This window comes from Grampus griseus (genome assembly GCF_964374135.1).
Source record: "Grampus griseus genome assembly, chromosome: 2".
NCBI classification, from domain to species: domain Eukaryota; kingdom Metazoa; phylum Chordata; class Mammalia; order Artiodactyla; family Delphinidae; genus Grampus; species Grampus griseus.
Genome location: NC_139018.1, coordinates 41,972,768 through 41,985,268, shown reverse-complemented (window position 1 = coordinate 41,985,268; position 12,501 = coordinate 41,972,768). Strand labels below are relative to the sequence as shown.

At 43.1% G+C, this 12,501-nt stretch overlaps 1 protein-coding gene across 2 annotated transcripts in view; it reads left to right on the top strand.

Moving 5' to 3' along the window:
* The window catches only part of DAAM1 (dishevelled associated activator of morphogenesis 1), a 179,173-nt gene that overhangs the window by 59,547 nt on the left and 107,125 nt on the right, over positions 1-12,501 (top strand). For both annotated transcript variants that reach the window (XM_082647226.1, XM_082647225.1), the window contains one exon: positions 6,166-6,384. In XM_082647226.1, the coding sequence (XP_082503352.1) occupies positions 6,202-6,384 (183 nt within the window). In that variant the 5' untranslated portion in view covers positions 6,166-6,201. The remainder of the gene's footprint in view (positions 1-6,165; positions 6,385-12,501) is intronic.

The following is a 12,501-nucleotide window of genomic DNA, read 5'->3' as shown; positions in this document are numbered from 1 at the left end:
AAATGTAATAGGCCCTATATCTCATTACCCGTCTTAGAAATTAGCCAAGACCCCTTAGTATTCTTCTGTTTATAGAACTGTTGGCATATTTTTAAGACTTGAAAAATGCTTTGGACTGAATTTTCTTAGATCTTAATGTCTCCTCTGCTCCCCTCTTCTATACCGCCAGAACGTAGTATAACTTGTGTTTAAGCGAAACAACTTGTAAAATGCAAAAGTAAAGTAATTACTCTCTTTATTAGTTTCTCAAATACATTGATTACCCTCCTATATGTGTGAGGCACTGTGCAACACATGCCGTGGGCACTTTTCCCTATGGAGTTGACTCTTCAATGGGGGAAGAAAGACCCAGACCACAGATTACCGTACCTGTTGGCTGTGCATTGTAGAGGGTCTCAAAACGCTAAAAGGCCCAGATCATGTTCAGATGGGTGGGTAGGTTAGCAAGACTGTCTACCAATGAACTTGAAGGCTGAGCACGGACCCTCCATGAGCTGGCCTTCGCCTGCTTTGTTTCCTTGACCTCATCTCCGAGCAGCCTGAACACTGCCTCCCCTGCCCCCTTCCACACACATGCGCGCGCAGTCGGACCTTGACAGTAGCCTCTGAACAGTCTCTCTTCAGTTGACGGACCAGCAGTGGTAGGGTATGTGGGACACTTGAGTGGGAGGTGGTTCCTGCCCTGAGGACACACACCGGAGACAAACTCGAACAGTTATAGTTTAATGAGATAAGTCTTATCTACCATCTCCTGGTGTACATCAGTGCCATTGCTGCCTACCTGCTGGTTAACAAAGTGCAAGAATTGTACACTTAGAGAAAGCCTTATAGCAATTTGACATTACTGAGATATTTGTACTGTATTTTACAAAAATATGTTTGTAACAGATCGGTGGGAAAACCGTCCTTCACCACAGTTTGAGAAGCTGGTGTGTAGATCACCATAACTTAGAAGTTTTTGATAGGAACAGTTTTGCGTACACGTTTCCCCCTCCAAATAATCATATAAAGTGTTTTTTAAAAATCTTATCTCGTTTTATTAATTGTGAAAGTAGTATTGTGAGAACAACTTGGAAAGTACAAGAGTTTTGGGTTTTTTTAAAAGTAATCCATACAGCTGACATGAGCTAAATGCTGCTTATATTTTAGTGTATTTCTCTTGTCCTTCTTTTCTGCTCATGTATCAATATATACATTTTTTCATACATAAATGGGACATTGTGTACCTATTTTTTATTTCATATATCATAAGTATTTGCATGTCATATTCTTTTTAATTTTTTATTAAGTTATAGTTAATTTACCATATTATATTAGTTTCAGGTGTATAACATAGTGATTCAAAATTTTTGCAGATTATATTCCATTTATAGTTTTTATAAAATACTGGCTATATTCCCTGTGCTGCACGATATATCCTTGTATTAAATATTCTTTTTCAAAGGTTGCATGGTGGTCTATCATCTAGTTGTACCATAATTTATTTACCTTTTTCATATAGTTCTCTATTACTAACACCTATTTTATGCCCTTGTTTATTTGTTCTTATAGCTTTGTTCTTGCATCCCCTTGTTTCAAAGCTCTTATAGCTTTGAAAATTTTTATAAAAACACCTTTGATAGTGTCTCTGAATGTATCCGTGGAATATATTTCCAGAAGTTGAAATTCTAGGTCAAAATTGTGACTATTTTAAGGGCTTAATAAATTGCCCTTCAGAAATGTTGAACCAAATTTCATCTACCACCAGCAGATGAGGCTTACTGCATTGAGTACTCTCAGGACTGGTACTGTCAGGGTGGGGACACTGTTGACAAAGATAAGGGCAGAAGAAATGAGTGGACCACCTGGATGGAAGATGATGGGAGTGCAAGATATTTATGGGGCATGGAAAACGGTCTGTTGGCTAAGTGTAGGATACTTTTAAGGAAATAGAAAAGACAGAAACAATGAGTTGGAATTGGATTTGATAGCACACTGAAAGCCAATTTAGAATGGTGTTGGTAGGTTTTAAGTAGGGAGATGGGACCCTCCAGGGCTCAGCTACGGGAAGATGTTATACAGCACCACCTGTACCGTACCACCCCTCAGTCCCCGTGTACTTGCCCCTTCCCAGCTCATGCCTTTGTTTGCACTGGTCCCTCTGCCTAGTGCCCTGCTTTCTAACATCTGTCAAAATTCCACACAAGCATCAGGGACCAGATTCTTCCCTACATAGTTCCTGCTTGATTACATAGCACTTAACTGTATAACATGTCATATTACTTTTGTAATAATTATTTGGGGCACTACTCTCTCCCCCCAGATTATAAGCTCCTAGTGACCCACTCCTTTCTGTATCCTTAGGTATCTACTATCACGCCTGGCATATAGTAGATATTAATACACATTTACCAAAGGAATCCCAGGTACTGCATATGTCTCATATGACCTTGCATAAGTATTCCTTAGGTCAGGAGATGTATGCTTCAACAGAATGGGATATTGGTATCTCGGCTAAGTCTTTATCCCAGAGTCAGTTAGGTCATCACAGAGGGCTCCATGACCGATACCTTGCTCTTAACCTCTTTTCTCCCTTCCCAACTCAGGACTTCCAGTTGCCGGCTTTCAGAGGCCACTGTCCCTTAAAGTGAGTGGAGAGCTTGTCTCTAGGAGTGTTTGCGAAACATAGTTGTTTATGAGAATTTTTACCCGAGTTTGCATCATTACACAATCAAGAAACTGGTGACAGATTTTGGAATTGGATTCTCTGATTTGGAAGAGATGCTGAAAGTCCATAAGTTGGATTTTACTTATAAAAAACTTAAGAACAAGAACAAAGTTCAACGGAGCCATCCATTTCCTCACTATGCAGAATTAACCATTGTTAAATGTTGACACACTTGCTTCTGGTCTCTCTTCTGTGTGTATACTTTTATTTTTAAATGCATAAATGATGTATGGATACATTGTTCTTTAAAAATTTAAATCGTACAGATAAAGCTTAAAGACCCCTTGACTTTCATCCCCATGCCCCATAGTCTAACATTTTTTTGAAGTAAAGTCCTTTGTTTAAATGAGACTTTATGTAAAAGTCTGCTGTTAAATATGTGAGTATCCCATGTAAATGTGTCCCATGTACTGTCATGTGCTGGGGGCACAGCAATGAGCAATATATGCAGGGCCCCTGCCCCCATGAAATAATCACAGTGGATAATTTGAAATAGTGGTACTTGCCCTGAAGAACTTCAAACAGGGTAAAGGGATAGAGAGTGACTGAAGCATGGAACAGGACTGGGGCAGATACAGTGGTTGGGGATGGCTTTCTGAGAAAGTGAAATTCGTGCTGAGGCCTTAATGATGAAAAGAACCAGCCGTGCACAGATGTGGCCAGAACATGCCAGTCAAGGACATGGCTGATGCAAAGGCCCTGAGGCAGGACCCAGCATGGCCAGTGTAGTTGAAGTGCAGTGACCCATACGAAGAAAGCTACAGGGTGAGGTGGGGAGGCAGGCAGGAGCCAGATTGTGATGCCCTTGGAGGCTGTTGCCTGGCCTTTGCATGTTCTTATAATTGCAGTGAGTAGCCTCAGGACGTTTTTATAAAATAAGATCGATACCTAATATATCAATATCCAAAAAAGTATAAAAGCAGAGCTGCTGGAATTGAAGCTGGAGTGGGAAGCTCAAGTCAACACTTGCTGAAAATCTCTAATCTCTCTCCCGTCTCCCATCTAAGAGTTGGGGTACCTTACACACCTTAGGCATTTCTAACAGCTAACTTCAGTCTGAAGACAATGGAGCCAGGGACTCCTCACCTGCATCCTATCCCAATCACAGACATTAGAAAATTCTTCCTTATGTCTCCTTACAGCTTTACCCATTGTTTTGTTTTTTAATAAATTTATTTATTTAATTTATGGCTGCATTGGGTCTTCGTTGCTGCGTGCGGGCTTTCTCTAGTCGCAGAGAGTGGAGGCTACTCTTCGTTGCGGTGCGCGGGCTTCTCATTGCAGTGGCTTCTCTTGTTGCGGAGCACGGGCTCTAGGCGCGCGGGCTTCAGTAGTTGTGGCACGTGGGCTCAGGAGCTGTGGCACGTGGGCTCTAGAGTGCAGGCTCAGTAGTCGTGGCACACAGGCTTAGTTGCTCCGCAGCATGTGGGATCTTCCCGGACCAGGGCTCGAACCCCTGTCCCCTGCATTGGCAGGCGGATTCTTAACCACTGCACTACCAGGGAAGCCCTACCCATTGGTTTTAAATTCATCCTGGGGGGTGACACAGCTCTGACCCTGTTTCTATGGATTCGCCCATAGAAATCAGTTCGAGGATAATTGCGGGCTTCTGCCTCCCCATCAGGTCTTCTCTTCTACAAGTGCCTGCTGTAGTGTTAGCCCCGTGTCTCAGCACGTGCTGTGTTTGTCAGGACGGGGACATTAATATATTGTCTGATCATCTGTTGTGCACTCTCTGTGGTGCTCAGCGGTCACTGTAGCTTCTCCAGCAAAGTCATGTGCCCACAGCTCTAAAGAATGAGTAGTCAAGACCCAACCACATCTGCTTTCTCTAATTTTTTTTTTTTAAAAGAGAGAAATGTAGGGGAGGCTTTTAAGTGTGACTGCCAGTTTCTGTGGGATAAATCCAGACTCCTCAGCCTGGGTTGCAGCTTCTCCACACCAGCCCTCCTCTCTACGCTGACTCCCCCTGGCTCCTCCCTGGAATTCACGCCCTTGTTCCTACCATCTTCCTGGCACAGATATGGCTCTCCTCCTCTGCCCTTCCAGCTCACCAAGGGCCAATTCATAATCCACCTTTCTTTTTCCTTTCAATCCCATCTCTTTAAAAATTGACAATCTACAGAAGTTATACAGGAATATGCTCTTATCATAATATATATATATATATATACATACATATATATATATAATAAAAAGTGTGTTTCCTTTCTTGCCTTTTTCCCAACCCCTTCCTCCCTCAGAGTTAGGAAATTGCTGTGTATCTTTGTAGGCCTTTTGCTATGCAGTCCCATGTAAATTATTTAGGTTTTTGTATAAGATTGTTTTTAAAAGACATTATGGCACATGTTATACACATTATTCTTTGAGTTGCTTTTTTCACTTGACAGTATAACTTAGAAATTTTTCTAAGACAATACATGCAGTTGTAACTTAAAAAAAACTATGCAGTCATTAAAAATGTATTTTTATGGTAAAAATTCAAATTCAAAAGGGTATAAAGTGAAAAGGAGTAGTTCTCCCATCCCCTCTCTTTGGAAGTTACTGCTGATAACACTTCCTGACATATATTCATAAATGCTTTAAAACATGTAATCCTGTAGTATATAGTATACATACCACATAGTATCTTGAACATTTTTCCATATCTACATGCACAGATGCCTCGTTCTTTTTAGTGAGTGTGTAATGTTCCATTATGTGAATATACTATCATTTATTTAACCATCTCTCTATCAGTTAATTCATTTGATCTTTTCTGTTTGAAAATCTCGGACCCTTCTAGCTCGTGTTAAGTCACTCCTCCTTTGTTATGAATTTATTCAACACAATAAACATTAACTGAGTGTCTTCTGACTTCCTGGTGCTGTGCGGGGCACTAGGGCCACCAAGTTGCTTGATACACAGCCCCTTCCCCCTGCTTTGAGTTCTGCCAGTCTAATAGGAAGACACATTCCTAAGGAACTTTGACTGTGACATGAGCTGGAATGGATAGATATGTCTTAGCATATATATTATTAATTCTGCTTGGGGAAAGTAAAGGAGAAATTGCAATCGAACCCTAGAGGATAAGTAAGAGATCCTCTAGGTGGCAAGGAAGAGAAGGTCATTCTTGCAGGGGAGTAACAAGAACAATATGGGTTGGCAAGAAAGAGCACACGATGTGCAGAGAACGGCCCGGAGCCCAATGGGATTGGAGCATATGCCATGGCGTGAGGTGGCTGGAGTGTTTACTGCTTGCTCAGCAGTGGGTCATAGGAAACACTGAACAAGTGCCTAGACGGGCATGTACTCTCTGCCCACGTTGTCCCCTATGCCCTGCAGACGTTGCCTCCAGATGTTGGCTCCACTGACATTGCCTCTGGCTCACCAGGCTCTTTCTTGAATTGGTCTGACTTGAAAACTATATAAATCTTATCCTTTTTGTATTCTTAACATGTCATGTCCTCTTTTCGCAGAGTTTAATCGGTCAAGAAACAGAACAGAATTCAGCTATGGCCCCGAGGAAGAGAGGTGGACGGGGGATTTCATTCATCTTCTGCTGTTTCCGAAATAATGATCACCCAGAAATCACGTATCGGCTGCGAAATGATAGCAACTTTGCGCTTCAGACCATGGAGCCAGCATTACCCATGCCCCCTGTGGAGGAGCTGGACGTCATGTTCAGTGAACTTGTGGTGAGTCTCAGACTTCCATCCCAGGGGTAGTTGGGGCTATCCAGGAGGGTGGGGAGAGGATGTGGACGGTTTGGTTAGACACAGGCTTGCCTTTCTTCAGTGAAATGGCCCCCATCCGTCCCTTCGATCTGCACCCCCAACTGTCAGCACTGAGCCTGTGGAGAAGGAGAAAGAAAAGGTAGCATCACTACATCAGCGGGCTTTGCTGGTGCTTTAAGTGGAGGGATTTAGACCTTTAGGTCTTCAGATATGTGGCACGACTGCTTCCTAGGTTGCCCTTTCTAATTCCTCCCCATCCCAACCTGAGATACTTGTGTGCACAAATACTTCCTTCATCTGCTTCACACCTGCTGGGATTACCCCATGCTTCCTGCCACTCCCAGTGTGTAGTAATAGTGTCTTTTAAAAAATTAGTCATACTGTCCCTCCCGTCCTTGATCCTTGGATGAAAGACATTATTACTTCAGTAGAGTATAATTATTTAGCCTAATGATAGGACTGCAATAATAACTGTTGTGGGAAGCTTTTTATAGATACTATCATATTTTAGAATCCACTATACTGAAGTGAGGGATGTATCTAGTGTAGGACCCATTCATCAAGAAATGTAGGTGCTCTCTTCAAGTTTCTGAAGCACCTGTGAAGTAGCGTTTCTTTCCATTCTGTGTTCCGGAGGTTATTATGGTACAGTTAAGGGCACTGGCACGGGCATTAGGAAGACCTTGGTTCAAATTACTGCTCTGACTTTATTATCTGTATCAGTATGGAAAAAAGCATATGACTTTTCCAAGCCTACATTCCGGAAAGCAGAAGAAAAAAAAAAAACCACCTTCTTCTAGGTTTGATGTAATGTTTAAATGAGAATAATGCAGAGTGGGAATGGCCCAAAGCCTGCCCCTTCTTGGGGGTTCAATAGACGTTACACAAGGACTGTATCCTCCCTTGATCACCACTGGCATTTTGTAACGGAGTTAGTTCTAATCAGACCATTTATGTTGTTCAACAGATACTAGAGACTGCTATCATTTTACATGAATCTTAGGTCAAAAAAGTAACATAGGCTGTGTCATTGCCCTCAAGGGCTAATAACTGAGCTGATTGTCACTCCAGCTTTGATGGACCAGGATTCACCTATAAGCTTCTCTTACGAGATAAGCCAAGAAGAGAGAGTACTATGAAGCTGATGTTTGAGTTCTGGCCTCCTCAGTGGATTAATGGGCTGATTACCAACCAAAATCGGTGGGGAAAAGAGATGACTCCTGGCAGCATGTTTACACTTGATGACGTTGAATATTTTCAGTGTTTCAGGCATCTCTCTCTACCCTCTCCCATTCCCACTGCATGCAGAACTCTGTTCTAGATGCTAGCAAGGAGATTCAAAACGGAAAACTAGAACCTGCTCCCAAAGAGCTGACAGTTTCAGTAGTATAACAAGAGGTATAATGCCACAAAAGGAAGAAGCACACACACCTCTGTGTAAATGTGTTTTGGGGTGTAGGACACAATGATGAGGAGGGTGGTCAGGGAAGGCTTTCTGGAGGAGGTGAGTTGTGAGGAGGGATAGAAAGTGAGAAGAGAAGTGGAGGGGATCATTGTTCATGGCCGTCTCGGTCATCTGCAGCTAGTTTATCCTGTGATAGCAAAATCTTAGTGGTTACAACAGCAGAGACTTATCTCTTGCTGATGCTGCATGTCCAGTGTGAGTCAGCTGTGCTTCTGCTCTGTGCCATATTCTGCTCAGGACCAAGACCCAGGCCTGATGGAATAGGAAAGAGAGACATGGTGAACTGCTAGCAGGCTCTAAGCTTGTGCTTGGAAATGACACGTGTCACTTTAGCCCACATTTCCTTGGCCAATGCAAATCACACAGGGTAAGGACATATCATCCTTCTGTAGAGACTGGCACCACAAGTCACATGGCCAAGCCTGAGGTCATTGGGATGGGTGGAGGACACAGTCCTTTCCCAGGGATGGGCAGTGAATCATGTGTCAGGATGGCTATCAAGAAAGGCAGTAATGATGCACTGATGTGCTTGGTGTTATTGCCCAGTTAAAGTATTTTAAAGCCAAAAGTGAACCTAAGGAGACAGATATTGCTGAGAGATGAAGGCCTCCTCAGTGGTGGAGCTGGTGGGCAGAGCGAGTACCACTCAAAGCATCCACCTCCATTGTCCTTTCAGTTGTATTCTGTCAGCCTCCCAAAATGAGACCCAAGCCAGAGCCTTTGTGGTGGCAGCTCCATGTACATCTTGAAGACAGCTCATTGTTCTGTATTCATAAAGGAGAAAATTCCACTCTCTGCCTTATTGATGTCTTTATTCTGTGTGAAAATTGCCTACAGCTGTTAGTTGCTAAAAAGCCAATGCCAAACCAGAACTTTAAGCCAAAACCATTAGAAAACAAATTATCTTGAGGTTTGTATCTGTCCTGGTGAGTGATGGATAGATTTTTGTCTACTCTTGACTTCAGGGACTTAGACCACGGATCCATCCAACTGCCAAGGGTGTCCTGTGACACAGGAGGTGGGCTCAAAGCCACTGGGAACCTCTGCCCTGGGTTCTCTTGACTAGTCGCAGAGCAGTTCTGCCTGTGCCCATGCATAGGAGAGGGAGGCCACGTGGCCTCTGGAGTCAGAGCACGCTGCAACCTAGGGTAACTTCCTCTGAAATGGTTTCTATTGGAATTTGAGTTTATTTCCTCACCTACAAAATGGGGATAATGCCATCTCTCTGCTAGGGTTGGTGTGAAGATTAAAGAAGACAGCTTCTTTTAAAAGGCTGGCACCTAGTCATGGGTGCTTTATACCCCACATCCTAGCACAACGAGAAGGATAGGAGATAGTTCAGGTATTTTCTGGACACAACACCCCGGGCAAATATCTCAGGCTTTTCCTTTTCTTGAAAGCTGATCTGCCTGCTGTGAGCACGCCAGTGTGGGTCCTAACTTGCAGACCATTCTGCCTCTATCTGGTGGAAAGCATCTCATCAGAGCCGGTTGTTATAAACTAGTTTCCTTTCTCTCTTCTGATGAGTCACTCATTTTGATGTATTTTAAAGTGTTATCAAATAGGTTGGTTTCAGAATTACTTACTGCACCCTTATCATAAATCTCATAAATAAAGCAGGCGTGGGTGAGAGGTCAGCTGTGTGAATCTTTAAAGAATGGGGGCCCTGAGCAGTGCCTCATACTCTAACAGTCTCCCTGCCACAGGCGGGGCAGTCCGGAGCAGTCCAACCTCAGGATGTAGTGATTTCTGGAGGCCCCAGACCCACACTCTGCCCCATACCACCCCCCACCCCCCGCTTTGTTTTTAGTAACAGCTTTGTAGAGGTACAATTCGCATACCCTATAATTCACCTGTGTAAAGTGTACAATTCACTGGTTTTTGGTACATTCACAGAGTAGTGCCCCCATCACTACAATACATTTTAGAACATTTTCATCACCCCCAAAAGCAACTCCCTTACCCATTAGCCACCACTTGCCACTTCTCCTCAACCCTACCATCCCCAGGCAGCCACTAATCCAGTCTCTGTTTTTGTGAGTTTGTGTATTCTGGTCGTTTCATATAAATGGAATCATAATATGTGGTCCTTTGTGCCTCCTTTCACTTAGTGTAATCTTTTCAAGGTTTTTCCAAGTTGTAGTATGTATCAGTACTTCATTTCTTGTTATTGTTGAATAAATTCCATTGTATGGACACACCACATTTTGTTTATCCACTCATTGCTGATGGACAGTTGGGTTGTTGCCAGTCTTTAGCTATTATGAGTTTTGCTGCTCTAAATGTTCATATACAAGTTTTGTCGTGTGGAAATATAGTTTCAGTTCTCATGGGTATATACCTGAGAGTGGGATTTCTGGGTCATATATAACACTGTATATAACTTTTGAGGAACTTCCAGACTGTTTTCCAAAGTGGCTGCGCTGCACCATCTTACATTTCCACCATCAGTGTACGAGAGTTCCAATTTTTCACATCTTTGCCAACTCTTGTTAGTTTCCACTCCCTATCGGTCGACCAGCTGCTTTTAAAACGGTTCTATACCTCCTGGAGAACTGAGGATGTGTAACTTGGGAATGTGGTGTGTGTGTGTGTGTGTGAGAGAGAGAGAGAGAGAGAGAGAGAGAGAGAGAGACAGAGAGAGAATTGCCAAATAGAAATAAAGTCTTCTTGCCAACAATTTTTAAATGATTTGGGATATTTAAAAATAAAATATTGAGCATTAGTGTGATGTCTGCATATATTTTATGCCTTTGAGCATCAATCCTTTTTCTGTATTACCTCCTCCTCCTCCCCTCTCCACTTCTGCTTTGTCCTTTGCCTCAGCCACAAATCAAGGCTTCCCTGGTGGCACAGTGGTTGAGAGTCTGCCTGCCAATGCAGGGCACACGGGTTCGTGCCCCGGTCCGGGAGGATCCCACATGCCGCAGAGAGGCTGGGCCCGTGAGCCATGGCTGCAGAGCCTGCGCGTCTGGAGCCTGTGCTCCACAGCAGGAGAGGCCACAGCAGTGAGAGGCCCGCGTACCGCAAAAAAAAAAAAAAGAATGTAACCAATCTGAGATTCAGCATTTTTCCCGGAAAATAAGATTCAGCTGAAGTCTTGTCTTTTCTACAGGGTTTTTAGGTCTTAGATTATCCCCACCAACATATTTGAAGAGTGCTGGGGATGATAGCTCTGTGCACTGTCCTTGTTCAAGTAACTTCTTCCATCTTAACGTTAGCAGTGGAAGATTTCCTTGGGGAAAAACAGAAGAATGTGTTATTAATTGACAGATCGATTCTTTTGATGTATGTGTGTGTGTTAAGTGCCTGCTCTGTGCCAGGCCCTGAGGCAGCTGGTCCTTAATGACTTTGCGGGGCGGAAGGTCTAGCAGAGGAAACAGGCAACAAAACAGGCACTCTTATCCACTGTGACTGAGGGCTGTGAGAGGGGCCGCTCCAGCAGTACATTTTCCTGGGGAAGAACCTTTATTCCCCTCTTTTTTCACAAGGTGAGAGTTGATTCCCAGGTTCTATTTCCATCACTCTTAGCTCTCTTGCTGGGAAGTAATATTCTCAGCTTCTCTTCCAACTCCTCTTTGGAATATGCATAGCTTAGTCTCTCCCCCTTTCTCTAATTCTCTGCAAATCAACCTGCCTTCAGAAAGCATACATTCTGTGACCCTTGGTGCTATAAATTTCATAGGTTTGAACCCCCTTGGGGAGTTTGCAATTGTCCAGCTGTCTCCATGACGGGTGGCTAAGTGTCTAATTCAGCACTGAAATCTCAACAAGCCCACTTGTCTACAGATGAAAGTTGGGTTCTCCAACCCAGCTTTCAGGAGTGAAAAGGAAGGTATTTTGATCTCCATTTGCTTGATTTCTTAACCTAGCTGTCATTTAATTCCATTCTTGTTGGGGAAGGAGGATACTGCTTACTCACACCTACCCCCAAGCCTCACAGGTACCTAGTGTGGAAGGATCTTGGAAGCCTTCCTGGAGGAAGTGATATTTAATGTAAGACATGAAAAACTAGAAGGAATTATCCAGGCGAAAAGGAGAGAAAAGAGTGTTACAGACAGTGAAAACAGCATGTATGGGACTGGGAGGTGAGAGAGAAAATGTGGAAAGCTCAAGGAACTGAAAGTTCAGTGTGGATGGAGTGTGAAATAGGAGCCTGAGCGGATTGGGGTTCTGAGAGCCAGGAAAAGGGGATGGGGATGGTTGTGTTGATTTAATTATATATCTCAGATTCTTATTTGAACCAAAGGACAGTACCTCTGCTTTCTTACAGGTTTTCTCAATGAACTAAATATACCAAAGTACGTAAAAATATTTTGCTGTCTGGTTATATTTACAAAAATAACCCTTGCTCATTGCAGTCTCTTACTGACACCTCTTACTGAGGTATCAGTAAGTTTTAGCAAAAAGTGTCATGTCTCCTTGGGTAGATTCTGAGTATGTTTTCCATTGAGTCCAGTTGTTGAGGTGAGATGCCTTGTTTCAATGCTTACCTCCTCTGCCTACTTTAATTTTAAAATGGAAAGGAAAGAGAATTTACTAAGAGCTCCCTTCCAATTTTCTATCCAAATACATAGACTCCTGAATATGCAAAGAGTTGATGGGCTAAGGGT